The 25,321-nt window shown below is 46.7% G+C and overlaps 2 protein-coding genes across 7 annotated transcripts; one reads left to right on the forward strand and one right to left on the reverse strand.

The window, feature by feature from the left end:
• The first annotated feature begins 123 nt into the window (after window positions 1-123).
• Window positions 124-8,664, forward strand: LOC117833178 (PH, RCC1 and FYVE domains-containing protein 1). Of its 4 annotated transcripts, none has more exons than XR_004635369.2 (9): window positions 124-1,465; window positions 1,959-2,045; window positions 4,166-4,279; window positions 4,354-4,440; window positions 4,521-4,715; window positions 5,428-7,464; window positions 7,601-7,747; window positions 8,030-8,207; window positions 8,306-8,664. XR_004635369.2 is itself a non-coding variant. In XM_034712600.2 (9 exons), exons 1-9 carry the CDS (start codon window positions 1,409-1,411, stop codon window positions 8,403-8,405), a joined length of 3,195 nt encoding a protein of 1,064 aa, XP_034568491.1. In that variant the 5' UTR covers window positions 136-1,408; the 3' UTR covers window positions 8,406-8,664. The 4 variants fall into 4 exon arrangements, 3 of the variants coding, with proteins under 3 accessions (XP_034568491.1, XP_034568499.1, XP_034568506.1); XM_034712600.2 differs by having other exon boundaries at window positions 136-1,465; window positions 7,837-8,207; XM_034712608.2 differs by having other exon boundaries at window positions 140-1,465; window positions 4,166-4,255; window positions 7,837-8,207.
• A 555-nt stretch (window positions 8,665-9,219) lies between these two features.
• On the reverse strand, window positions 9,220-12,208 carry LOC117833204 (protein REVEILLE 2). Of its 3 annotated transcripts, XM_034712639.2 has the most exons (6): window positions 11,879-12,205; window positions 11,621-11,749; window positions 11,412-11,523; window positions 11,269-11,330; window positions 10,626-11,033; window positions 9,220-10,302 (listed from the first exon to the last, which is right to left on the reverse strand). In XM_034712639.2, exons 1-6 carry the CDS (start codon window positions 11,891-11,893, stop codon window positions 9,637-9,639), a joined length of 1,392 nt encoding a protein of 463 aa, XP_034568530.1. In that variant the 5' UTR covers window positions 11,894-12,205; the 3' UTR covers window positions 9,220-9,636. The 3 variants fall into 3 exon arrangements, with proteins under 3 accessions (XP_034568530.1, XP_072150668.1, XP_072150670.1); XM_072294567.1 differs by having other exon boundaries at window positions 11,269-11,523; window positions 11,879-12,208; XM_072294569.1 differs by lacking the exons at window positions 11,621-11,749; window positions 11,879-12,205 and having other exon boundaries at window positions 11,155-11,330; window positions 11,412-11,499.
• Window positions 12,209-25,321: the final 13,113 nt, after the last annotated feature.

Consider the following 25,321-nt stretch of genomic DNA (forward strand, 5'->3'; position numbering starts at 1 on the left):
CATACTCAGTAAATCTCTGTGCTTGGCTGATCGCTGTAGGCCGTAGAGACAGCACGGCGTCCTTGGCGATGCACACGGGACATGCAGCCGTTTTAGTACGCATTGATGGCGGCGCGGCCGGCGGTACGATGAACCGGCAGTAAATGGACACGTCGCGACACGCGAGTAATTAAAAGGCAGTGGTAAGTGTAGTGTTGCGCTCGTACTGCACGGGGTAAATGGGTCCATGAATGTTCACTTGCTCACGGTGCAATTACTTACAGAGGTCCCGTGGACGTCGCCGTCCGTCACGGCCGTGACAACAGATTAGCAGAGGACGGCAACGGAAAAGGGAAAGCCTCCGTCCGAGACGGCATCATTTGCGGGCAAGGCTGAGGAACACCGTGACTCCTCGTGCAGGCCCGAGCGGGGCGGGGCCAGCGCCTGCCTGCGCTGCGCACGTGCTGCGTCCCTAGCATAGCCTCTGCCATCCCCCATACCATCCATCATTTGCTGCCCCAGGAGGCCAGAACTCCAAAAGCATAATCCGTAGATTAGTTTAGTCCGTAGAAAGCAATGTAAAACAGTGATTCAGAGCAATGCCCGTTTTGCATCCCATGCATATGCAGATTTTCACATTGCTGGGCCACCGGAAGACAAGCACAATCATACTAGACCATAGGAGTAGGGGCGAGGACCTCGCACGTCCGTGGCAGCTGTTGTGATTGAATCCTGCGACGTTAATGCAGTCGGAGAGTAACAGGAGATTAGATCACCGAGTTGTGCGAGATCTTCCACTAATCAAGGGCAGCGGAGTACTGTCAGGTGCCCGGGAGAGGACGGCAGCGGCCAGGTTTCCTCGGGACTTTGCTTCCAACTGCGGCAGATCCTGACATGAAATCCAACATTTCAGAAGCGCCCCGTACAAGCACTGAAAGCTAGAGACCAACATTATGCTGCTACCCAAAATATACTGGTAGCAGAGAGCGAGGGTTGGAGCCTTTGGAGAGGGAAGGGTTAGCACGGAGATGTCTCGTCCTGTGTGTGCTGTGTGCATGTGCGCGTCCAACAAAGCCTGAAGTAACCTCCCCTCTGCGGCTCTGCTGCGTCTCTGCCTCGTCTCTCTCCTCTTTAAGCGCTCCCAGCTAAAATCGCTGCCGTTTCCGGCCCGTTCCGGTTCCATTCCCTGGAATCCCGCAGCTCGCCTCCTACCTCGGTCACAGTCAGTCCTCCCCTCCTCAAGCTCACAGCTCTCAGCTCTGCACCCTCTCTTTTACCTCCTGCTCGCTTTCATCCTTTCCCTGCGCCTCTCTTTCTGTCGCTTCAATGCCATCTTTTGCTCCCTCCCACTGTTGAGCAAAGGAGGTTTGGACTTCGCTCAGGGTGCTTGCCCTCCTTTCCGTCCGCTTAATCTTTCCCGCTGGCTGCAATGGCTGGCGGCTTTGAGGGGAGGAGCGCTTCAACTACAACCAGAGGAGTTGAGCAGGTATGTACGTAGCCGTTCTTATTGCGCCTTCTTCCAGAGCATTGTGGTACCTCAAGCAGATCTATGCGTAAGACATGGCCAGCAGCTTCCGCGCTCCTATGTCTCCGCTTTGGTTGCTCGTTCCAGTTTAACATCTGCATTCTGTTTGAATGGAATGATATGTTCTTCCTCTTCTTCGCATCTCTTTCTCTGGGGGAGACCATAAGCATCCTGCATTTTATTCAGAACAAGGCGTGTGCATTAGACAGCATGGTGCACATGATTCTCCCTTTTTTGAAGCATGATGTGCATGATTTTCTTTTATGAATGCGCATTCTGAACGTGCACATGACATTTCCTTCTATGCATGTCCAAGCTCTGTTCAGTACATATTTTATTGTCAGCGCCCTTTTGGATTCTAGATTCACATGTACAAGACAATATCAATGCTGGAAAAGACCCATCTCAGATAGAATACAATTTCGTATTTTGACAGCTTGTTTCCTTCCTACAGGCCATTGTTGCTCTCAAGAAGGGTGCACATCTCCTGAAATGTGGCAAGAGAGGGAAACCCAAATTCTGCATTGTCAGGCTATCTTATGTGAGTAGCTTTGATTATGTAATTATGCAGGGCACAATGCTTCAAGGTTACATGTTCTTCCATTTGCTTCATAGTTTTCATTTTTGAAGAGATTGTCCTATGCAACCCTGCATCGGCGTGTCTATCCCCTATAGGCTAACACTTAACATCGACACCTCCAGAATTCTAAAGCCTGCTGCCTGACTACCTAAGTAGATGGGATTGATGATGGTGATATCGATCTTTTAGAACTTTTACCACGAAATTCCATCTATAGTAACATCTACCTGCTTACATTTTCTATTTTTCTTAAAAAAGAAGAGACTGATCTGGAAATTTCATATTAAGAAGAGAATAGCACCCAAATTCAAGCAGGAGAGAACTCAAATCTGGGTGATGGGAATGTGCACCCACACCTCCCACCAATTAGGATAGGTTCAGTTCCTCTATATATGTAGAAATTTCATGGAAAAACTCAACAAGTTGAGAAACAAGTCCGTGTGAAATTTATAACGAGGTATACTAAATGCTGCTCTAAGGGTGTGTTTGGTTCTGGGGTCGAAGTGGGTTGGGTTGGAGCTGACCCACTTCGACCCATGTTTGGTTGGAGAAGAGGTGGGTTGGAGCCGACCCAGATGGAGAATATTCCCAGTTGATCCGGGTTCATCCGATCCCTAAAAAACGATGGAATCATCCCAACCCACTTCTTCTCCGTTCGCCCGATGCTCGGTCCGTTTCTCTCGCTCGTCCGACGCCGCCGCTGTCCGCCTGACCCCGCCGCCGCTTGCCCACCATCGGCCTACCCTCCGCCCACCCCGTGCCCTCCCGCAGCCGCCTCCCCTGCGGCTCCAACTCCGGCGGCGCAGCTCCCCCGCGGCTCCAATGGGGCGACGACGCAGGTGGGGGCGGCGCAGGGAGCAGGGTGGGGGGAGGGCGGCGTGCGGGGAGAAGGGGAGGCAGGGGCGGCGACGCAGGTAGGGGGCGGCGCAGGGAGCGGCGTGCGGGGAGGGCGGTGTGCGGGGAGAAGGGGAGGCAGGGGCGGCGGCGCAGGTGGGGGGCGACGCTGGGAGCGGCGTGCGGGGAGAAGGGGAGGCAGGGGTGGCGGGGCAGGTGGGGGACGGCGTAGGGAGCAGGGGGGCTGGGTCGGCGCGCCGGCAGCCGGGGATCGGCCGGCGAGGATGGGTTGCGGGAGGAGAGGAGGAAGAAGATGGGAGGGAGGAGAAAAAAAAATAAAGAGACTGACACGTGGACCCCACGACTGACAGGTAGGGTCCACAACTAACGGTGTTAAAAGGACATCCACTCGACCCTCTCAACCTCTCCGACCAAACAAAAGACTGGGTCGACTCCAACCCACCCATCCAAACACGGGATGGGTCGGCTCCAACCCAACCCTAAGATAGTCTTTTCATTTTCATTTTCTCAACCATCTCCTTCGTTAGCAATGGTCAGAATCCTATCGATGTATTCTGCTTGACTTTCCATTGATCATTTATAGCTATCCTTGTTTCCTTACTGTTGACAAAAAAACAAAGCAGATGCTATGGTTCTGTTGGTGATTTTGAAATGGCCATGCTTCATTATTCTTACACCTATGATGTATTCTTTTTACCAAGATAAACTTGCAAGCAAGTTGGTGCTCCAACAAAATCAACCAAATAAGCACATTTCACTAGATCCCAACAATATATTTGTCTCATTCAAGCTACATAGAGATTAACTACAGTTTGCCACAGCAAGGAAACTAGGCTTGTCTCCTGACTAGGCCAGGAGAAAACAAGAAAAGAACAAAAGAGACTGAACCTTACAACAAGAAATGGGAAAACTGACAACCAGCCTTCCAAGATTACGGTTTGCTCTTGTCCCACCCAACAATATCCAAAGCATCCTCAGCTTTGGTTTACTATATTTCTGAGCTTTTGATAGATCAGCCAACTTTCCTGCTTCCTTCTTAATTCAAAGGGGGGGGGGATTTTTTTTTTTTTGAGGGTCCCGTCTCATTTTTTTTATAGATCAGCCAACTTGAGTAAACTGAAAATGGATGTCTTCCACTTTTGCATAGCATGATACTCAAATATTAAATATCTGAGATTTTGCTCCTCTGGATCGCATCAATGTATTTGATATTTTGCTATTTGCAGGATGAGAGAGCACTAATATGGTACTCCAAAGAGAGGGAAAAACGTTTGAGCTTGAATTCTGTGTCCAGTGTAGTTCTTGGACAGAAGACTGTATGTGGTTTTCCTTTTCCAAATGTATGCTATTATTCCTTAGTAGTTGACATTATGGTTGGAAGACACTGATTTTCTTAGCATTCAATATTTTACAGACAAAACTTTTGCGTCTGCATTGGCCAGAAAAGGAACCTCATTCCCTGTCAGTTATATATAAGAATGGTGAATCCTCACTTGACTTGGTATGCACTCCTCAGTTGGCCACATTGTTTATGATCTATTTACTTATATAATGCTTTATTTGACAATCATGTTTACCCAGGTCTGCAAAGATAGACATCAAGCTGAATGTTGGTATTTAGGCCTTACAACCCTAATATCAGCTCCATGCACCCCACTACTTCTGGTTAACTCAACAAACGGCTGTCAGATAAATAGCTGTACAAATAGCCCTCCTAGCTACATTCAGCAAAGGAGTAGGCTCTTTGCTGTGCACCATGGAAGAAATTTCACAAAGGTTCATTTTGGAATTCTTGCATGCATGATTTTTATGCAGGAACATGATAGTGTGCCTGAGTGGAAGTTTGACATTGCTTGTGAATTTTCTTATATCACACCGAGTAGCATGTTCGAACTCAAGAAAAAGGACATATTGATGGTGATTGCCATATTAGGTCGTGCTGACTGCTGAGGTTATATTGATGATGGCTGACCAGTTAGTTTGTAGTGAATATATTTCATATAACTATTTTCTACACAAAAATTACGACTACAATGCATGCACTAGTTGCATTTAAACTAAGATGTTCAACACAGCCTTTAAACCGCATATATACGTTTTCGATTAAGTATGATAGTATGGCTGATGGTTGTAAATAGCCATCTCAATTTCCATACTCCTTCCAGTCACAAATAAGTGACGTTTTAGGGTTGTATTACGTCAACCATTTCAAACTTTGGTTACAAATTACTATCAATGTATTGTTTTTTATAAGTGATTTATTTGAGTTTAGATATTTGAAAATGGTATAAATTACTATCTTGAAATTTAGCTTCATAAAAGTATTACTTTTGCCATGTTTTGTAAATATTTGGTAGTGCCAGTCAAATTTGTGTTTTGAAGACCATGGTGATGTATTATTTGTGGCTGAAGGAGTATGGTCTAACTGCATCATGCTTTTACTTGTATTGTTCTAATGAAAACTTATCCAAGCAATTTATTCATGAAGGTACACTCATTATATGGCAGTCCTAGGTTGATACAGAACAAATACTCGCATAGTAATTTGGATTGCTCAGAACCATTCTTTTCTCCAAGACAGAGAGCATGGTCAGAACTAGATTCTTACTTGGAAAAGATTAGCCCCGAATTGGCAAATCGAGTAAAAAATGATTTGAGGGACATAAAATCTTCTGAAAAGATTACGGACCAAAGAATTATGCATATGCCTAAACTGAAACAATCTGAGGGATCAAATGCAGCATCAGATTCTCTGAAGGACATCTTTGTCTGGGGCGATATTCAGGGTCGTATGCTAGATCGCGGACATTTATCAGCGGCCAATGTCTCACTTCCAAGGTTATTGAAATCAGCACAAATTCTTGATGTGCAGAGTATTACCTGTGGAGAGAAACACGCAGCAATAGTTACTAAGCAAGGTCAGGTATTCTCATGGGGTGAGGAGAATAGTGGGAGATTGGGACACAAAACAAGAGACAGTGTCTCTCATCCTAAAATCATCGACTCTCTTTCCTCCATACCGGTGAAGGCTATCGCATTTGGGGCAAAGCACACCTGTGCAGTTTCAGTTTCAGGAGAACTTTATGAATGGGGTGAAGGGATTCATAGCCTAGGGCTGTGGAATGATCAGTGTCGAAGAAGCCAGTGGTTCCCGCATAAACTGATCAGTACTTCAGATGGCATCTCTGTGTCGAAGATTGCATGTGGTCAGTGGCATACGGCTATCATATCCTCCACCGGTCAGCTGTTCACTTATGGAGATGGTACATTTGGTGTTCTTGGACATGGTGACACATGTTGTGTTGCTCAGCCTAAAGAAGTGGAGTCCTTGAGAGGGTTAAGAACCAAGTCTGTTGCATGTGGGCCGTGGCACACAGCTGCTATTGTGGAAACATCAGGAACTCCCAAGAGCAATGCTCCTGGTGGGAAGCTATTCACATGGGGTGATGCAGGTGAAGGGAAGCTGGGCCATACTGACAAAAAATCGAAGCTTGTACCAACTCGTGTCGAAACACTCGTTGACTGTGATTTTATTCAGGTATCCTGTGGTATGTCAATAACAGTTGTGCTAACAATAACAGGTGTTGTATTTACCATCGGAAGCAAGAAGCATGGACAATCAGGGAATCCTCGACCTGAGGACACATCTATTTGCATGGTTGAAGGGCCACTTAAGACTGAGTTTATCAAAGATATATCCTGCGGCACTTCCCATGTCGCAGTCTTGGCAATGAATGGGAAAGTCTTTACATGGGGCAAAGGCACAGAAGGGCAACTTGGTTTAGGTGACTATGTTGACAGGACCTCCCCAACTCTGGTGGAGGCCCTGGAAGATAAACAGGTGGAAAGTATAACTTGTTGTTCCAATTTCACTGTTGTAATTTGTGTGCATAAGGCAATCTCGTGCAAGGAACAATCTGTATGCAGTGGTTGCCGGTTGGCATTTCGGTTTACAAGGAAGAAACACAACTGCTACAACTGTGGTTCCATGTTCTGCAATTCCTGCAGCAGCAACAAGGTTCCAAGGGCAGCCCTTGCACCAGATAAGAGCAAAAGGTGTCGTGTTTGTGATGCTTGTTTTAATGAGCTGAATAACACTGCAGAGCACAGCAAAATGAGTTCTGGATCAAAGATCCAAAAAGAAGAAACGTCTTTAACAGAAATAAGAACATACACACCAAAGTTATCACGCATGCTTAAGGAAGCAAATTTCATCATGGAAAAAATGGGCACGGCACACAGCCCCAGCCAGAGAAATCAGGACTTGGCCACTCTGAATCAAGTGCAAAAACAGAGGTGGGGACAAGTAGACTGTCCCAATCAATTCAAATGTGCACGAGACAGCATTCCATACCGGTCGACATCAAAGAAACAGACAGTCGATGTTTGTTGTATAGGGAGAATGATTGATCCAGTATCACAAAAGACTGCTACCCTTTTGCCACAAGCCACAAATGATAGGAGAAAAGAACAAGATTTGATGGAAAAGATACTGCTGGAGGAAGTGAAACAGCTTCAAGCACAGGTTATTTCTACAACTTCTAAGAGACCCGCATGTTAACTTTTATATCCTTCTACCAAATGATTTTGTTGTTTTTATTCTATGTTGGAAATCCTTGATTCGCTTGAGACATATGGTGATCTTGCTCTTACTTACGCAGGTAACCACTCTAGCAGAAGAATGCCGGCATAAGAGCTTAAAAGTTCAGTTGTATAAACGAGAACTTGAGGAAACCTGGTTGATAGTCAGGGATGAGGCCACAAAGTGCAAAGCTGCGAAAGATATTATAAAGATTTTAACAAATCAGGTATAATGCTGACTTGTAACAAATATCAAACTGTTTAAGATTCTTTCAGCCTGATGTCAAATTAAGTTATGTCCTGCAAACTTATGCAGAGGAACGCTTTATCAAAGAAACTTTTAGGTGGTCTGGAACTAGATAATTCCAGTATCATACCTGACCCGCCCGACAAAACTCTTGCCACTGGCAAAATTCCACCGCTAAACAGCATCAGGGATCAACGCTACATAGAGGAAGTGGATATACAATCTACAGCATCTTCTAACACTGTTGCCATGGATGACTCAGCTGTGCATCAGAATGACAGAAGAGCCTCCAATAGCAGCAGAGGTTATGATGGAGGAACAGATAGCACAATTGCTCCTACTGATTCCAATGGTGTGATCGAGCAAATTGAGCGTGGAGTGTACATTACAGTCGTTACATCCCCCAGTGGTAAGAAGGGAATCAAGCGCATCCGGTTCAGGTGAACTGTTGAAACCATTGGACATACTTTTCTGTCAATACAATTGGCTTATAAATTGAATAATTTTTACAACAACTTGCTCTTGATTGATCTCGCAGCCGGAAGCATTTTGGAGAGGCGGAGGCGCAGAAATGGTGGGAAGAGAATGAGAGCAGGGTATTTGCAAGGTACGCCAGCATGGAGTACCTGGCAACATAATCTACAGATGAAAAATGTACATGGGTAGCCAGTTTTTTTATAATGTCAGTAGGGCATGCATACAGCAACACGATACTGTTCAGTAAAGAAGTGGATAGATGAGGTAGAAGGAATCCTGAGATCATCAATTGCTTTCTAGCAGATGAACGGCCGAACGGGGTTGTATCCTCGCGGTGGGTTAACTTAGGTCCATGATTTTGCTTCAACTCAATACTAATTCGACACGAATTGGAGTTTGTGTAATTCGAATTGGGGATCAGGGAGGCTGGTGTCTGTAATTCGAATTCCAGACGCAATAGTAAATTTGCTGGCGGCACCAGTAGGCGATCATTCAGATCACTGTAAGCTTGTAGCACGGATAGGGGATTGGCACCCGTTCCCTAACCCTAGTTTACTCATATCAGAATCAAACAATACAAGGAGCAGAGACGTACCAGAGTGGCTACTCGCCGTAGCCGCCTGGGCGCATCCCTCCCCGGCGGCGCCTTCTGTCCATGGCACGGCCTCTCTCCTCCCGTGGCCCGCTCCCTCCAGCCACCGCTACCGCCTCTGCCTCTGCCGCCGCCTCCTCCAGCCCGCCGGGCCGCCGCGAGGACTCAACGGTGGAGCAGCGCCCAATTTGGATTTCGGAGGCTTCGTTCTGTTTGAGTCTTCCGTGCTTCCGGGCTCCAGCGGCGCATTGCAGTTGCAGGCCGGGCCCTATGCTCGTGTCCTGCACGCATCTCTACAGTGCCCCTGCATTTGAACGATCACAATCCACAGGCTTCCAAACCCAAATTCAGAACACAGCAATGGCTCATTCAGAGATTCAGACTAACAGAGAATGGAACATTTTGTTCATCTTCTGTCCGTTACGTTTCGTTTCAGATGGTACAAGCCTAATCTTACATGTGGTCAGACTATCGACAGACATACTCGCATACAACCCCTCTGAGATCCAGGTCACCTATGACCCCTGAATCTCCAAATTTGGAGCAAAATTACACAAGCACACGGCGATCAAAAGCGGAATATTACAGATTTTTTTACCTATACGTGTATATACCGAGGAGTAACAACCTGGACTGCTCATCCATTTCTGGAAAACCCATGTTGGTTGGTTTCCCAGCTGCTTCAGACTAGCCTCAGCTGCTTCTGCTGCTGCACGGCCATATCCGGCAACTCAAGAAACCGGAGCAAACCTAGCAAACATCCAAAATATGTGAATTGTCTCACTGAGGCTCGTCACTTGTTACAAGCACAGCCTCGTCAGCTCGCCGTCGGCCTCCTCTCCGGCCGCCACGGGCCGCGGCGCCTCGCTCTCCGCCGCGCACCGCTTGTACGGCACGAACCCTCTCCGGCTGAAGGAAGCGGAGCTCGGGCACTTGGTCAGACGCGGGACGGCGATGGCGCTCTCGCTGGTGTTTTCTTGCCGGGGACCATGGGACTCCGCGGCGTCCGAGTTCTGCGCCGCCGACGCGGCCGGCACGGCGCTGGAGGCCGTGTTCGAGCCCGTCAGCGACTCTTCCCTCTGCACGCGTTTGTGATTCAGAGGCTCTGAAGGTTGGTTGTGGTGGTGGTGCTGAGCCGAAGGCGCGGCCGCCTGCGGGTAGAACAGCGCGCACGGCAGGGCCCCGTTGTAGGCGAGCCACGGCACCGCGGACTGCGCGGCGAAACCGTCGGGCTGCGGAACGAAGTACATGAGCTGCTGCATCTGCACGCCGGTTGGCCATGGATTCCACGAGCTCCCTTCTGCGGCACCGAAAGGGATTGCGTTTCTGGTTGCCTGGGCAACGCTCGTGGCTGAAGCATCCGTTTTCAGGTGTTCAAGGGGATCCTTCACCACAACTTTCTTTCCGAACAGTTTAAAGACTGAAGCCTCTGTTCCTATGCAAGAAACTTTTCCATCGCCGAACACCTGAAATTCACGTTCAAGAAACATGTAAGATTTTTTGAAAAGCTAGCATGTAAGATTTTGATGGCGACAATTCATTTAAGCAAAGCACACTATTTATGCAGAAAACAGAAAAGGACACAACATGAATACAAAACTTTGATCCAGAGGAATATAAAATCTGTGTTTTGAAACTGATAGTGATTTCAGAATAACTTTCTCCATGGAAAATTGACCTTTACGCAGATTTTCCAAAATTCGATGTTGGAAAAACTGAAAGAACTTATGCTTCACAGCCGCGAATTATATCATGTAAGCTACTTAACTGCCCATGAAAGAGAATATACCTTGGTATTTGCTGTTCTCGCCACCAGCTCAGCTGTTGCGACGCTTGGCGACACGCAGCCGTCCTCTCTGTCGACGGACGAGGGCTCATCCGAACCGGTGGCTGACGGGGCCGGTGACCTGCTGCCGCTCGAGCTGTTGGCAAACACGCTGCCCAGCGCCTCCGCTCGTAAAACCGTCCGCGCGGTGGTCAGAACCGACGTCGGCGACCCGTCGTCCTGGTCGCGCAGGGACTGCGTCCGCAGGGGCGGCTTCTCCAGCTGCTTGAGCGCCGGCACGTGCTTCTTGGCCGCGCCGTCCACCTTGCGCGGGTACGGGTGTGCCGGCTTCCTCTTGGGCCGCGGCGGCGGAATCTGGATAGCCGGCGCGGCGCCCCCCGCGGTGTTGCTCCCCGACGATTCTCTGACCACCTGCAGCACGGCGCGGCGATTCCGACATCAGAAAAGGCGTAGTAAATAAAGCGCCAAGCCCGTAAGAAACGCGAGACGGCCGCCTGATCTACAACCATGATCGATTGGGAGGGTGACTTACTTGGCAGTCAGTCAAGTAACACACAACCCATTGATTGGTTTCTTTTTTTTTCATGGCAGGGATGAGAGAATTGGTTTTGTTTACACTTGGACAGAGGCGGAACGGTTAAACGACCTTGGTGAAGAACTTCTGCGCGTGGCTCCGGATTTGCACGGCAGTCTTGGTGCCGATGTGCTCTGCACGAACGGAGACGAAAAGAGGGGGTGAGCGTTTCATATCAAGAACAGAGCGGGGCAGACCTGCGGGCAGGCACGTACCTTGGATGCGGCGCCATGCGCGGCCGTGAAGCTGCAGGGCTTCCAGGAAGCGCTTGTGCTCGTCCTCCGTCCACTTCTCCCGCTGCTTCGTGATCGTGTACGGCTTCCGCGCCTGCTCGGGAAAGAAGCGTGCGAGCGAGGAATTTTCAGAACGCGCGGGCAATTCGCCATTCGGGCGATGGAAAGGGAGCGGGTGGCCGTCGCTGTACCTTGGGAACGTGCTCCTCCCCGGACAAATCCATGTCGCTGGGATCCAGGGGATCCTTGCGATGATCCACGGCGGCTTCACCGCCCGCGCCAACGGCAACGGCGACCTCGTCGGTCGCCATCTGGTTTTCCTGTTGAAGAAACAGGGGAAGCATCCGACGATCAGGTCCCTACTTGAACACCGTGCAATCCCAATCGCCGAGGCGAAACGATCCCTCGATCATGCCAAGAAAACAAAGATAGAAAGATCAACGAATTACCTCTAGATAGGCCATCTATCTCCGGTTCTCAAGACCAAACCAATCGAACCCAAATCGACCAATCCCCAAGGTTGCCGCCACTAGGAGGTCCGACCGTTGCAAATATCGCAGCCTCGACCCTGTGCAAGCTCGTGTCGTTGATGAGGACGGCGAGCGTGGGGTGTGGTAGGAGGAGAGGTGAGGGAGGCGAACGTTACGTAGGCCCGGGCGCCCGGCTCGCACTGGAGAAGAGAAGAGGCGGGGGGTCGAGAGGGGACGGGAGAAAAAGAGCATGGGCGAGCGCGCCACGTCGGACGGGATTTTTCCGCTTTCCCCGTCGTGTTTTCTTTTTCCTCCCCCGCTTCTCCTGGCTGCGTTTTTCTCGGCGGAAATAATCCAATCCGGTGAGTTGGAATTCAAGGAGAGGGTTCGGGAGGCCGCTCGTTCTCGTGGCTGTGGCTGCTCCTCCGGCCCCCGTCGCTGTCATGTGCTGCAATTGCAGATGCGAAATGCTCCCTACCCCAGAGCCTTCAGAATTTTTTAACTCGTGGCCGGGATTGCAGCCTGAAGTGTAGGCCCTCCATGCAGCGCGAATGGGTTAGCACAGGTGATGGTGTAACAAGCTTCACTGATCAGTGCAGAGGATCCGAATGCACGTTTTGTCCTGTGCTTCGTGCATTCTTCGTGTAAGCATGTGCAAATCGAGGTGACGGACTGACGGTGTGGTTACGAAATTATCGAACCTAATCGTTGAGCCAATCGAGTAGCAACGTTCTTAAGCGGGATCGAGGGGTTTGTATACGAGATGCTAAATTTCAGTAGGGTCACGTCGGATATTCGGATGCTAATTAGAAGGATTAAATATGAACTAATTATAAAACTAATTGCACAGATGGAATCTAATTCGCGAGACGAATCTATTAAAGCTAATTAATCTATCATTAGCAAATGGTTACTGTAGCACCATATTGTCAAATTATGGACTAATTAGGCTTAATAGATTCGTCTCGCGAATTAGACTCCATCTGTGCAATTGGTTTCGTAATTAAACTATGTTTAATACTTCTAATTAGTATCCAACATCTGATGTGATAGGTGCTAAATTTTGGCAGGGTATCCATCTAGCTGTTTAACCGTAACGTCTGACTGTCTGATGCTTGCGCACAGTTAAAATGCTTGACGCTTTCTACGTGACCTGGCTGTTGACATCTTCTATGCCATGAGCCTGTTCAGCTGGACTTATAAGCTGGTTGAAAAGCTGAAACGACTGATTTGATTTGTTGTGAGAGAAAAACACTATTCGATGGTTGATAAGCCGGTTGATAAGCTGAAGCGAATATGCCGAAAGGAGAAATGGAGGTCTGAACAAGTTGTATCGACGCGATGAACTGGCGTCACGAAACATCTGGACGAGACAATATCTTGTCTTAATTTCTCATATCATCCTGCAACATCAGGAGCAGAGAAAGCTAAACTACAATACCAGAAAAGAAAAAGAACCGTGCAGCAGGAAACAAACGAAAGCAGAAACTTTGTGACCATAAAAATCGGGGAAATATCCCCAGCCTCTAAATTTGGAGCGACAGTGACCGTGGCCGCGCCCTGTGTGGACGGATAAAAAAAGCGCGGCCGCCGCTGCTGTCTGCGGATAAAGCGGGTGCCGGGCTTTCTCTGCGCTTTATGACACGTCACGCGCGCCCACCAGGCCGCGGGCCGCCCGACACGCGGCGGGAGCCTCCAGAAGCGGAGCGGCAAGTCGCCCCGGCCACAAGTGGCGCGGCTCCTGGCCACAACCTTCCCCCGGGTTGGCCCCATACACATTCACAACCCAGGAAAATCTCCTGGCCACATGTTTCCCGGGCGAGGGCCCCGGCGCCAACCTCGTTGCCGTTCGAGGGGATGACGCGTGGGGCCGCGGCGCCATTTATCCGCGGCAGGGCAACGTGTGGTGATGGTTTGTTTTTGCTTGCTTGCACGGGGAAACACAGCGGGGACGCGGGGGCGCGCGGCTGGTACGTGGCGGGGAGGCGAGGCGAGGGCTCGGTAGTGCGCCGTGCCCGTGGGGACTTTGGTGGGCGCCCACCCGATTCGGTCTCTGTCATCGCTCAACAGATTGTTTGCTGTGGCCTGTGGGTCTTGGATTGGGCAGGTCAGAGGCTAGATTTCCTTTTGACGAGAACGCAAGGATGGATAAAGTTGGAGCCAGTTTGATCTGCTCCCTTTTGCTGGTTACGGCCTATGGGGGAGTCTTTCCAATCCCTTCCGAGTTTTTCTTCTCAACAGCACACGCTCTAATTTGGGCTAGGCAAAGTGTGCATGTGAAGCTTCAGCCACTTATGTGTCATCCCTTTCATACATTAGCACCCATTAGCACCTTTTAGCATCCTTTGGGTGTGCTAAAGAAAATGAGGGTGCTAAACTTTAGCACACTCCTTTTAGCATCCCTGTTTGGGAGCCCAAGTGCTAAAAGGTTGGGGTGCTAAAGTTTTTTTTTTAAAAAAGTGGGTGCTAAAGCACCCCTTTCCAAACACCCCTAAATATCGCTTGGGAAGAAATACCAGTAATGAATTGCCAATCAGCCATACTCGGTTCTGCATTTCTCCTTAGAGCATCAGAAATCAGAATTCAAAACAGAGGCACTAACTCCAGTGCCTTTTTACAGTGCAAATGCTAAACGTGCCGAGGATTACGAAATCACACTAGTTCAGCTAAAAACCAAATGCATTTCCATGGTTGTTACCCAGAAACCTGCGATTCAAAGGAGAAGCCAAACCGGATGAGAGTAGTTCGATGGGCCCTGTACCGGGAAGCAGCGGTGGGCACGTGAAGGCGGCCCTTCCGACCAGCGCCCGTTTAATATTTGCTAATGATGGATTAATTAGGTTTAATAGATTCGTCTCGCCGTTTAGCCTCCACTTATGTAATGGGTTTTGTAAATAGTCTACGTTTAATACTCCTAATTAGTATCTAAACATTCGATGTGACACGTGCTAAAAATAAGCAAAGGGAACCAAACGTCCCCTTGCGTTGCCCTTCGCGGGGTTGGACCGTTCAAAAGCAAAACCTGAATGATTAACTTGTAACACTATGCCACCAAAAGAAGACCAGGGAAGTCCCAATCCTTGAGCACCAACTGATTCCTGATACTGAAACCGGCAAAAGAAGAAAAACAAGAAATATCCCACCCATGTGATGAGCTGAGTACAGTTTGCACATATGTACAAGAAACAAAAAGAAAGCAAAGGAGCTTGAACGGCGACGGATCCGGCACTGATATCTCTCATTTCCCCGTGTATCCATCAAAGCATGTGGCGCGACTGGTCCTCCACGCTGGCGCAGCGTGCACGGGGTGGTCGAGCGGGACGCTAAGCTGGCCAGCTGAGTCGCGCCACATGCTTTGGTGCGACTGAGTCGCGCCATGCGCGTGGCGCGACTCAGCACATTACACAGCGGGCCCGCGGACCCCTTTCTTTCTTCCTCCTTACTTCGTCCCTTCTCCTTCACTCGACCCGAACTCTCTCCTCTCTCCCATGGCGCCGCCCCTCCCACTCCCCCTCTAGATCCACTCCTTCCCTCACCGGATTCGAGGGAAAATTGGGGGGAAATTGCTCCTTGAAGGTATCTCCTCCACTTGAACCAAGTAGTTTTTTCTCGATTTGGTTGTTTTGGTAGGATTTGAGAAGGTTAGGGTTTGGGTTTGAATGGGGGATTGAGTACGAATCAGGCACTATTAGGTGCGTTGTATCGTTGCATTGATCAATTGTAACGTCTGTCTATCGTGTAGTTTCTATTGCATGTTCGAATTTTCACGATATTTAGTGGTGTAGATGTTGAAGTTAAATTTGAGCATGAATAAATAAAATGTAGCATTGGAAATATACTGTAGTAAAAGAAATGGTCGATTGATGTTAGTGAAAATGTAGAAGTTGTGAATGAAAAGTGTTTCTTTGCCGATAAAGATATATAATATTTGAATTCATTATTGGTTATGATATTGAAAGTGCATTTAGCCCCCTAAGAGTTTTGGTGTTGATGACATGCACGGTTAGGGGACTAATAATTTTATCAAGTGACTAACAGGTTCTAACTATAGAGAAGTGCAAAGGCATATGAAAAGAATCTCAAGAAATCCCAAATTGCAAAAATGGAATGGCGTTAAGCTCAAAAGAAGACTCGTTTATAATTTCTAATTTTGAATTTGAGTATAGGAACATCGTACTATAAAGGGGGATGCGAATGGATAGTTTGAAGATGCTAGAGTGCTTATTTGAAATGCTAACCACCCTTTGAGTGACACATCTCACTCACTTGCACAACCTTTAACTTAGTTTTTCTATGAGTATCGGAAGTTCCGATACTAGTCGGAAGTATCCAGTTACTCATGACAGAGGTCGTCTGCCGATTTAATTTGAAGTATCAAAAGTTCTGATAAATATGCGTCGGGTGTTTCTTGAAACTCCCGATAGGGTTCCTCGGCCATATGTTCTAACTTCATCGGAAGTTCCGACCCTGTGTCGGAAGTTCTGACCCTGTGTCGGAAGTTCCGACAGGTACATAAATCTACTGTAACGGCTAGTTTTGGGGGCTCGGGTATAAATACCCCCTCAGCCCCCCCCCCATTCAATGCTGATTGACCTACTCGTAAAGAATACCCCCTTTGAGCATTGAACACTCCTCCCCTTCACCCCTTAGAGCTAAATCCTTGAGAGTTTGAGCTAGGGTTTGGGTGAGAGCAAGATTGAGGGTGCTAGACTTGAGGTTTTGAGTGTGAGGTTCAACTAGTTCATCTCAAGAGCACTCCAAGCATCCTCGGCTTCGATTCGTGTTTGTTACTCTTGAAGCTTGCTTCTAGATGGTTAGGCATCGCCCGTTTGAGCGTCCTTTTTGTGTGGTGCGCCCAGGAACATTTGTATCACCCATCCTTCGTGGATTTATAGTAAGTGACTCAATCCTCCTTTGTGGTTGATTGAGGGAGATAAAAGGTTAGTGAGGACCCGGCTCTTTGTGAGCTCCTTAACGGAGATGTAGCTTCCTTTGTGGGAGTGAACTTCGGTAAACAAATCCTTGTCTCTTGTGCTTGTTGTGTTCTTCGATTTCATTTTGACCTAGAAGCTTCAATTTAGCCGATCTATCAATTTGTGTGGTTCCTTGCTCGCACATATCCTGGAGTAGTCTCTACACTTCATTTACTATCTTTTAATTCAAATAGAATTGGCAACTTCAGGTTGCATTTTGAATTTTGTTCAGCTCACTCTTCTGTCGGAAGTTCCGATCCTATACCGAAAGTTCCGATCATTCAGATATTTCGGCACAACGTCGGAAGTTCCGACACATCTAATACCTCTGCTAAGTTTTTAGGAAAAATTTGAAGTGAGCCTATTCACGCCCCCCTCTAGACATCACAAGATCCTTTTAGATATTAGTTTTTCCTATGAAATGTATGCTTAAAGATTTGGAACTTATGAATGGTTGATTAAAATGTAAAATTTTGTAGTTATCATGAATGGTTGATTCAATTGTGGCATTTGAAATTTATGAACAAGTAGCACTCATACAGAACTCAAATTATAAACAAGGGAGATAGCATGAGGACATTGGACATCGAACAAGAGTAGCACTCCATTTTTTTGTAGTAGCATTCTTCTATGATCATTTCTTTTCAAAAACAAGTATCGTGTGGCATATGGTTGAAGATTTGCATTACATTTACAAATTAATTTATTTTGATATTTGATTTAGAATGATGGCGCACCATCCGCTATATCCACTCCTTGAGATGTTCTACGATGAGCACCACCATGGGAGGAAGCTTGAAGAGCATGTAGAGGTATGTGAGCTCCAAGTTTATGAAGTTGTAGTTAATCTTGTCATGGAGGATTGATATTAATGATGTGCTGATAATAAATTTTTGTTTGCAGGTTTTGAACCTTTTACGACCCCGCACTGACACTCCTCTAGAGTAGAATGATAGGTACGCCCCGTACCTTCGACGGGCGGGTTTCCTCCCGCTTGCAACATTGGTGAAGGCGGGGCTGCCGAAGATGGATAATGCTACCCTGACAGTGCTAGTCGATCGGTGGAGGTCGGAGACACACACACATTCCACCTTCCCTCCGGTGAGATGACAATCACACTTGATGACATATCCATGCTTTTTGGGCTTTGGGTGAATGGGTGAGCGGTGACTGGGAATATAAATCCGGTTGAATGGAGGGACACAGTGCATTTGTTGCTTGGAGTCCGGCCTGAAGATCCCCCTCAAGATGTGAAGGATAGGAAAACTACAGGAGTGAGTTCGGCTTGGCTAGTCTAGCACTTTGGTCATCACCCACCCGCTACTACTGAGGAGGGAGTTTTTGCTAGGTACGCCTGTGCATAGTTGTGGCATATGGTGTCTGGATTCCTATTCCCCGATTCTAGCGGGAACACCATTTCTTGGATGTGGCTACCAATCATTGGGTAAGATTGGGAGAACGATGGAACTTATAGCTGGGGGACTGCAAGTCTTGCATGTTTGTATTGTCAGATGTGTGATGCCTGCAGGAGGATCGGGGCTAATGCTAATCTTGGTGGGTGTGTCTACCTTCTCTAGTTGTGGATGTGGGAGCGCCTTCCAATAGGCCGGCCAGAACGCCACGTATATGGTGTACGTACTTTGCAGCCAAATTTAACTTGTTTCTAAGCATTTGTTATTTTAGTAACATTCGATTCGGTAATGTGTTGCAGGATTTGCCATATGACGGCGATGAATCCTTGACTACTGTCAAGTATCTTTGGAACAACATTTCTACTGTCCACGACAACCAAGGACGGCGCTACATAGACTACAGCAACGCCATTGACTACCTTAGCAGTAGCCATGTAAGTGCAATATCTTTTCACTACTACCATGTATGCCATAGAGTGTTTATAGGAAAGCACATTTGCTTAGAGAGTTCAAATTGCATATCTAGGTAACTTGGCAACCGTATAGTAGGGATGAGGTTGAAGAGATGGAACTTATTCCCATGTGCAAGATGGATGAAGAATACTGGTGTAATGTTTGCCCCCTAATTTGCTTCTATATTATCGAGTACCATCTTCCAAATAGGGTGATGCGGCAATTTGGAAAACTTCAAACTTGCCCTCCAGAGTATAACAACATAGGCTAAGACCTGCACCGGTACGTATTTTTTTCCGGTAAATACCCTTGAAATTGATTAATTTGTAACCATGTAACCTTGTTGGTTTACTAAATAAATGTAGAATCGATCGTCGCAAGCAAAGGGGTGCCAAGAATTGGGAGGAGGCGCACATTCACGCAACCAATGCATGGAAATTACGAGCAAACAACAGGGATTATGGCGGGGTTGTACACCGTGATGTGCCGTTCAATCAATATTTGGACCGGCTAAAACAAAACACACGCCTGAAGCTCAAGGTTGCAATGGACAATGCCAACATTGAGGACCTACCTTCGGATCCATAAGATGTTTTCCCGGAGTACGATGAAGTTACAAGAAGTGGTAGGCAGCCAGAGCGTGGTCCTTTCGAGGATTACATTGTAAGTTCATATGCAATGGATCTTTGGTTCAATTATTTTATTTTATTAATGATATAATTCAAATTTGTTCTTACAGAACCAACAACTATGAGGCTGGACAAGTTTTGAGTGTTCCAATAGGATCTACAGAGGAGGCTAGTGTGTTGAGGGGGTCCTTACAGGTTCATTTTTTTTGCCTTGTCACTTGTGTGTCTATGGGAAGGTGGTTGTGTCTGAGCAAATGTTTTGTGTGGTTGTGTCTTGAGCAAATGTTTTGTTTTTTTTATGTGTGTAGAGGCTTAAAAGGGGATCTAGGAAAATGGCTTTCAAGATGAATTGCTTGGCGGCACCGGCACCTGCCATTGATGAGGTTGGACCTTCAGCATCTATGCATCGTGTGTCCTCAAGCATGGCAAGGAGCACAAGTCGGGCAGCATCTAGAGGTGTGAGGGCATACATAGTAATTTTGGATGATATTAACACATTTATCTTGCCAACATTTAAATTTTCCATGGTTGCCAATTTAGGAGGAAGATTGGTTTCCCTCAAGGTGCCCCTGATTCTGAGATTGCCGATGATTCCGATGACACTACAAACTCGGAGCACGATGACCCGATGTACGACCAAGAGGAGGTTGGCCCTTCTCAACTACAAGGCACTCTGACCTTGACACAAGGTAGTCCACCACCTAAGAGGCAGGCACGGGGATGGGATCGCACAGATGTTGGAAGCGTCAACGTCCCCCTCACCAACCCAGGCCATCGTTGTGTGACGAAGAAGCCGTATACTCCGCATCGATCACATTCTAGTGGCTAAACTCATCGTTTGGGCTTATTTATGTAGTAGAATTAAATTTCATGAACTTGATGAACTAAATATGTTTGGACTATTTCATGGACTAAATGTGTTTGGTAGAACTATTACATGGACTAAATGTGTTTGGACTATTTCATAGTTGTACTATGTTAATGTGGTTGTACTTTGTGATGGACTTTGTGTCGATGTGTGCAATGTGAAGTGATGTGTGTATCCATTAAATGAACTATTTCTTGAACTATGTATCTTGTGTGAAATGTGAAGACTGTGGTGTAAAAGTGTAGGAGTGAAGGGATTTGTCGAAGTGAAGTGAAATAGTTAGTCGTGCCAAGCCTCCTGGCGTGACCAATGCGAGGAAAATGAATACCAGGTACATTGGTGGAAGGTTCTTTTGGCACGACTAACAACGGAGTCGCGTCAGGCCTCCTGACACGACCGTGATTAGAGTTGCGCCAGGCCACTTGGCGTGGGCGCAACTCATATGGGAGCCGCGCCAAGTGAAACTACCACTAGTGTTCCCGGTATTCATTTTTGACACAAGATGACGCGCCAGAGGCCTTGGCGCGACTCTTATGTTAGTCGCGCCAAGGCCTTTAGCGCGACAACTTGTGTCGAAAATGAATACCGGTGACACTAGTGGGAGGTTTACTTGGCACATATTCCATATGAGTAATCCCTTAAGAATCTCATTTCCTTCTCTATAAATAGCTCACCACTGTCGGGTTCCACTTCAGTAAGGCGTAATCCTGAATCACAATAAGCCTTCTTGGAACCGAATGGGATATGGAAACTTCATGGACATGTACATGTACAACTTCCAACTGCCTCAGCTCAGTCAGAGTGAATTGCGGCAACTGAATTTTAGAAAGAGTATGTACCGATCCTCTGAAGGCCTCATCCACCCTCTCATTAAATAATGGAGTTGCTTGGCCCACCAAGACTTGGTTCAACTATAGGACTACTTCGCACCACAGGTGTTTTTTTGGGTCATTGGAGTTGGAATGGATTGCACCACAGGTGTTGGTTGCGTCATTGGAGTTGGAATTGATTGCACCACGGGAGTTGGTTCTGTCACCCTTTCATTGATTGATGGTCTTGCTTCATCAACAAATGAGACTTGTTCTTCACCACCATTTACAATGTCATCTTCACCACCACCACCATTTTCAATACACTACTAGAATCCCAACTTTAGTCGAGTGTTGTAAAAACTCCCCGACCATCCATCGGCAAATACATGTATAGCTGATAGTTTTATAATTTCCGATCGTACATCTTCTACCCTTAGCTATTATATAGAATGAGTGACGGTTTTTCATGGCTGTTTGATTGCTCAATTAACACGGTCGGCTGTTACTGAAGTGACCGATAGTCCATGAGTTCCTCTTGGTAACGCAGCAGGGAACCTCCACAAAGTAAGTAGCACCCACATTCTGAGTATAAAACTTGTTTATATTTTTTTTATAATAATCGAGTAGCCTTGCACCTTAGATTCAGAAGCTAGCCTGCATCTAAGCCGCGCATTCTTAATCGTATTGGTTTTATGAGGACGATCTTCTCCAAACCTTGTCCATCAAAGTAAAAGCAGGTCAAACACCGGCGGGTAGTGCCGTACTAGCGATTCCGATCTACATCGCAAGTTCGCCACCAACGTTCAGTGCTCCGCCCAACACGGTCGTGACCAAGTCACCGTCACCATCACCGGCGGCCCTAAGCAACATATGCAGTTCTGTCACCGGCGACAATTTTGACGCGAGGCAGTTGCCGTCGCTGCAAGCAGCACTCTGTGTCGCCGACTTGATAAGCGCGGTGGCCCCAGCAAAGGTGCGTATATCTTCCTGATCTCTATTTACGTATTGTATTCCTCGTTACAAATTGCGCAGGGCTTCCTGCCGTTGCAGCATTTAATTTGCATCTAATTTGCATCCATGGGATCAGATGTACGTGTACTGGGAAAAACCTATTCAATAGTCATTGGTGTTGATCCAACTTCTTCAATTATACGAGAAGGTACTCCTAGATCTCAATCTCTTCTACATTTATGTTACTTGTCTATCTACGTCATTTTTCTAATCCATATGCTTTTCTGCATCCTGAATTCCAGATTACCTTGGTGTCAAAAATAGTCATGTGATAAGCTACAGTGGTATAAAGTATAAACAATGCATCAAGACGTGATACTTCACGAAGAGATGCATGGATTGACTAGTTTCCTCTTACCATTTTTTTTCCTATGTGATCACTTGTATTAGCGTCCTGTAAGTTTTCCTACAGAAGGAGCAACTCTAATCGCTATCAAAGGTTGGACTTCACGAAGATGATTAACTGCAGTTTCTTCTTTATAATTTTTGTTTCCTTTGTGATGACTTGTACGATTGGAGTCCCGTAATTTTTCCTAAAGTAGGAGCAACTTTTTGTAACCATTATCAAAGATTCAAACTTATATATTGAACAAATGCATGTTTCAGATCTACTGTACATTCTTGTTTTCTATATTCCAGAAAACATATATATGAGCAAATGCCAAAAGTTGAATGCGGTTAATATTATTGAGCACCTAATTATCCTTTTCGAATTGTAACTACCCAAATAATAAAAAAGAAATATATCAGAATATTTTATTTATAAAATAAAATACCATGATGGCCGAGAGTACCACAGCAGTAGGCAAATTGAACACATATCCACACGCCTGTGGTACCTCTGCCTACGGAATAGGCGACTGTGGATGCTTAGGCATTTTCCGTTGGCGACTCAAAGGCCGACTAACTGTTAGTGATCGGGCAAATGGCTGACCAAGAGTGGCCGAGGGGAAGTCCCCGACGGTATACCGTCGATACCGTCGGGCTATTAAAATCCCCGAGTGTGTTAATATATATCCGACGGTATAAAAACACTTGGCTAAAGTTTGGATTCTAGTAGTGATATCATCTTCACCACCACTTTATTCTTCTTCAGAGTTCACAGATCTATCATTCTCATCCTCATCATCCTCCAAGTCGGCAACATCAAAATCATTGTTTACTCTACATGTATCAAAGTCACCTTCATCACCACTACCATCTGAACCATGAGAACAATCATCATCACCACCCTCTTCATCATCATCTTCCTCATCAACCTCATTGGCCAGTAACACATCTTCCTAGTTAAGTGTTCGATAGGCTCATCGCTATGTGGAGGCATACACCAAGGACAAACATCAACAACTAACTTGGCACAAGCAACTTGAAAATCTTTCACCAACTCTTTGTAAAATAACCAATCATCATCACATGCAAGAGGCATCAACACATAGTGAGATCTTTTGTCACCGGCATCAAACCTTTCACGAATCTTTAAATCCTCTTCCTCATTTTCAACTTTGAACAAAGAATTAACTCAGCCTATTATATCATCAAATGTTGGAGGACTATCAAATCTTGCTACTTGTTGCCTCATTCTTGCAAACTCTCCATTATCATCAACCGTGCCACCCGAGAAAAAATGAATTAAACGATCCATTTACACACAACCACAAAATTAAATGGATTATATGGACCTTCACCTATTTTCTTACGACTTCTACATTACCAAATATATAAAAAACTATATCTTGAAAGCATTAGTGAAGAATTTTCAAAAAACAATTTACCCACAATTCACACTTCGAAATCCTACTATGCAATAGAAATTACACGATAGGAAGGGGTTACCATCGACCAATTGCACGATACAACATACCTAATCATAGCCGATTCGTACTCAATCCACCTATGCAACTCAAACCATACACAAAACCTAACCACCTCAGTCCAACTAAAACGACAGAATCGAGAAAAACTAATTGGTTAGAGTGAAGGAGTTACCTTCTTGGAGCAATTTCCCTTCATTTCCCCTTCGAATCGAGTGAGAGATGGAGTGGATCTAGAGTGAAGGAGTTGGGGTGGCGCCATGGGAGGGAGAGAGCTCGGGTTAAGGCTGGGAGGGGAAGGGAGGAAGTGAGGAGGAAGAAAGGAGGGGATCGGCGGGCCCAGTCGTTATGCGCTGAGTCGCGCCATGCTGCCTGGCGCAACAGAGCATGTGGGTGCAACTCAGCCATGACAGCTTAGCTGCCAGCACGGCCACCCCATGCGCGCCGTGCTAGCGTGGAGGGCCGGTCGCGCCCCATGCTCTGGCGCGACTCAAATATTAGTCGCGTAAGATATTGTGGCACGACAGAAAGTGTTGCTTCTTGAAATTTTACTTTCACCTATGCTGTTTTAAAAATTTTAGATTGAAAAGGGTTAAATAAAAAAATTCGGTGAAGGAGGTAAGCATGCTCCCGCCGTGCAACCCGTGTATAGTTGCAAATGAAAGCAGCTTTCTGTGAGCCATCTCTGACATTGCAAATGAGAAGAGACTCGAAATCGAGATTAAAAAGGGTTAAATAAAAAAATTCGGTGGAGGAGGAGGTGGGCATCCTCCCGCCGTGCAACTCATGTAAGCAAATGAAAGCTGCTTTCTGTGAGCCATCTCTGATATGGCAAATGGAAAGAGACTCGAAACCGTATTAGGCCCTAAACATACGTGATGATTCATGCCTTTTTTTTTTTGAGAATAGGCATGCTGGAAAACTGAAGCTTAAAGATACGTGTCCTGCGTTTCACATTTTGCATTATATCCGTGCACGTTCCACACAGGGTGAGTGAACTCTCTACTTAATTAGAGCAGGATTTTACTAAGCCGTGACAGTGACTTCTTGAAGCATCCAAAATTTTAACTCCCCTACCATGTGCATTGCCCCTGGTCAAAGATGTCATCTAGGGGCACTGCACGTGTCCGCGCGGGCCCAGTACAGTTGCTGTGGTGGAACATATTGACCTCCGAGAGGCGGCAATGCCATTTTGGCAAATTCATCTGTTACCAGTTGCGCTGAAATGCCTATGGCATCCATATATGGTTGACCCCGGGACAGAGCTGTGTTCAAAGAGCCTGAATGATCGAGCCTTTGCCGTTTCTTTTCGGCCAGTTCAACATCCACGGTTGCCGTCTTGAAGCGTCACGCGTGACATGCAGTACAGTAGTCAGTAGTGTTGCATACTTGCATGGCAGGAAGAAATGGATGCACGCACAGGAGGGCTTCACCTTCTCTCGCGTCTTGGTTT

The sequence above is a fragment of the Setaria viridis genome, chromosome 1 (genome assembly GCF_005286985.2).
Source record: "Setaria viridis chromosome 1, Setaria_viridis_v4.0, whole genome shotgun sequence".
NCBI lineage: Eukaryota > Viridiplantae > Streptophyta > Magnoliopsida > Poales > Poaceae > Setaria > Setaria viridis.

Excerpts from the sequence above, each read along its gene's own strand:
- LOC117833204 (XM_072294567.1), bottom strand. Across the intron at positions 11,034-11,268 it reads CGCAGAAGTTCTTCACCAAG|GTGGTCAGAGAATCGTCGGG; the intron begins GTCGTTTAACCG and ends GCCGTGCTGCAG. Across the intron at positions 10,303-10,625 it reads CGAGAACAGCAAATACCAAG|GTGTTCGGCGATGGAAAAGT; the intron begins GTATATTCTCTT and ends CGTGAATTTCAG.
- LOC117833178 (XM_034712600.2), top strand. The coding sequence starts at position 1,409 with ATGGCTGGCGGCTTTGAGGGGAGGAGCGCTTCAACTACAACCAGAGGA. Across the intron at positions 4,716-5,427 it reads ATGGAAGAAATTTCACAAAG|GTACACTCATTATATGGCAG; the intron begins GTTCATTTTGGA and ends TTATTCATGAAG. Across the intron at positions 7,748-7,836 it reads TAAAGATTTTAACAAATCAG|AGGAACGCTTTATCAAAGAA; the intron begins GTATAATGCTGA and ends AAACTTATGCAG.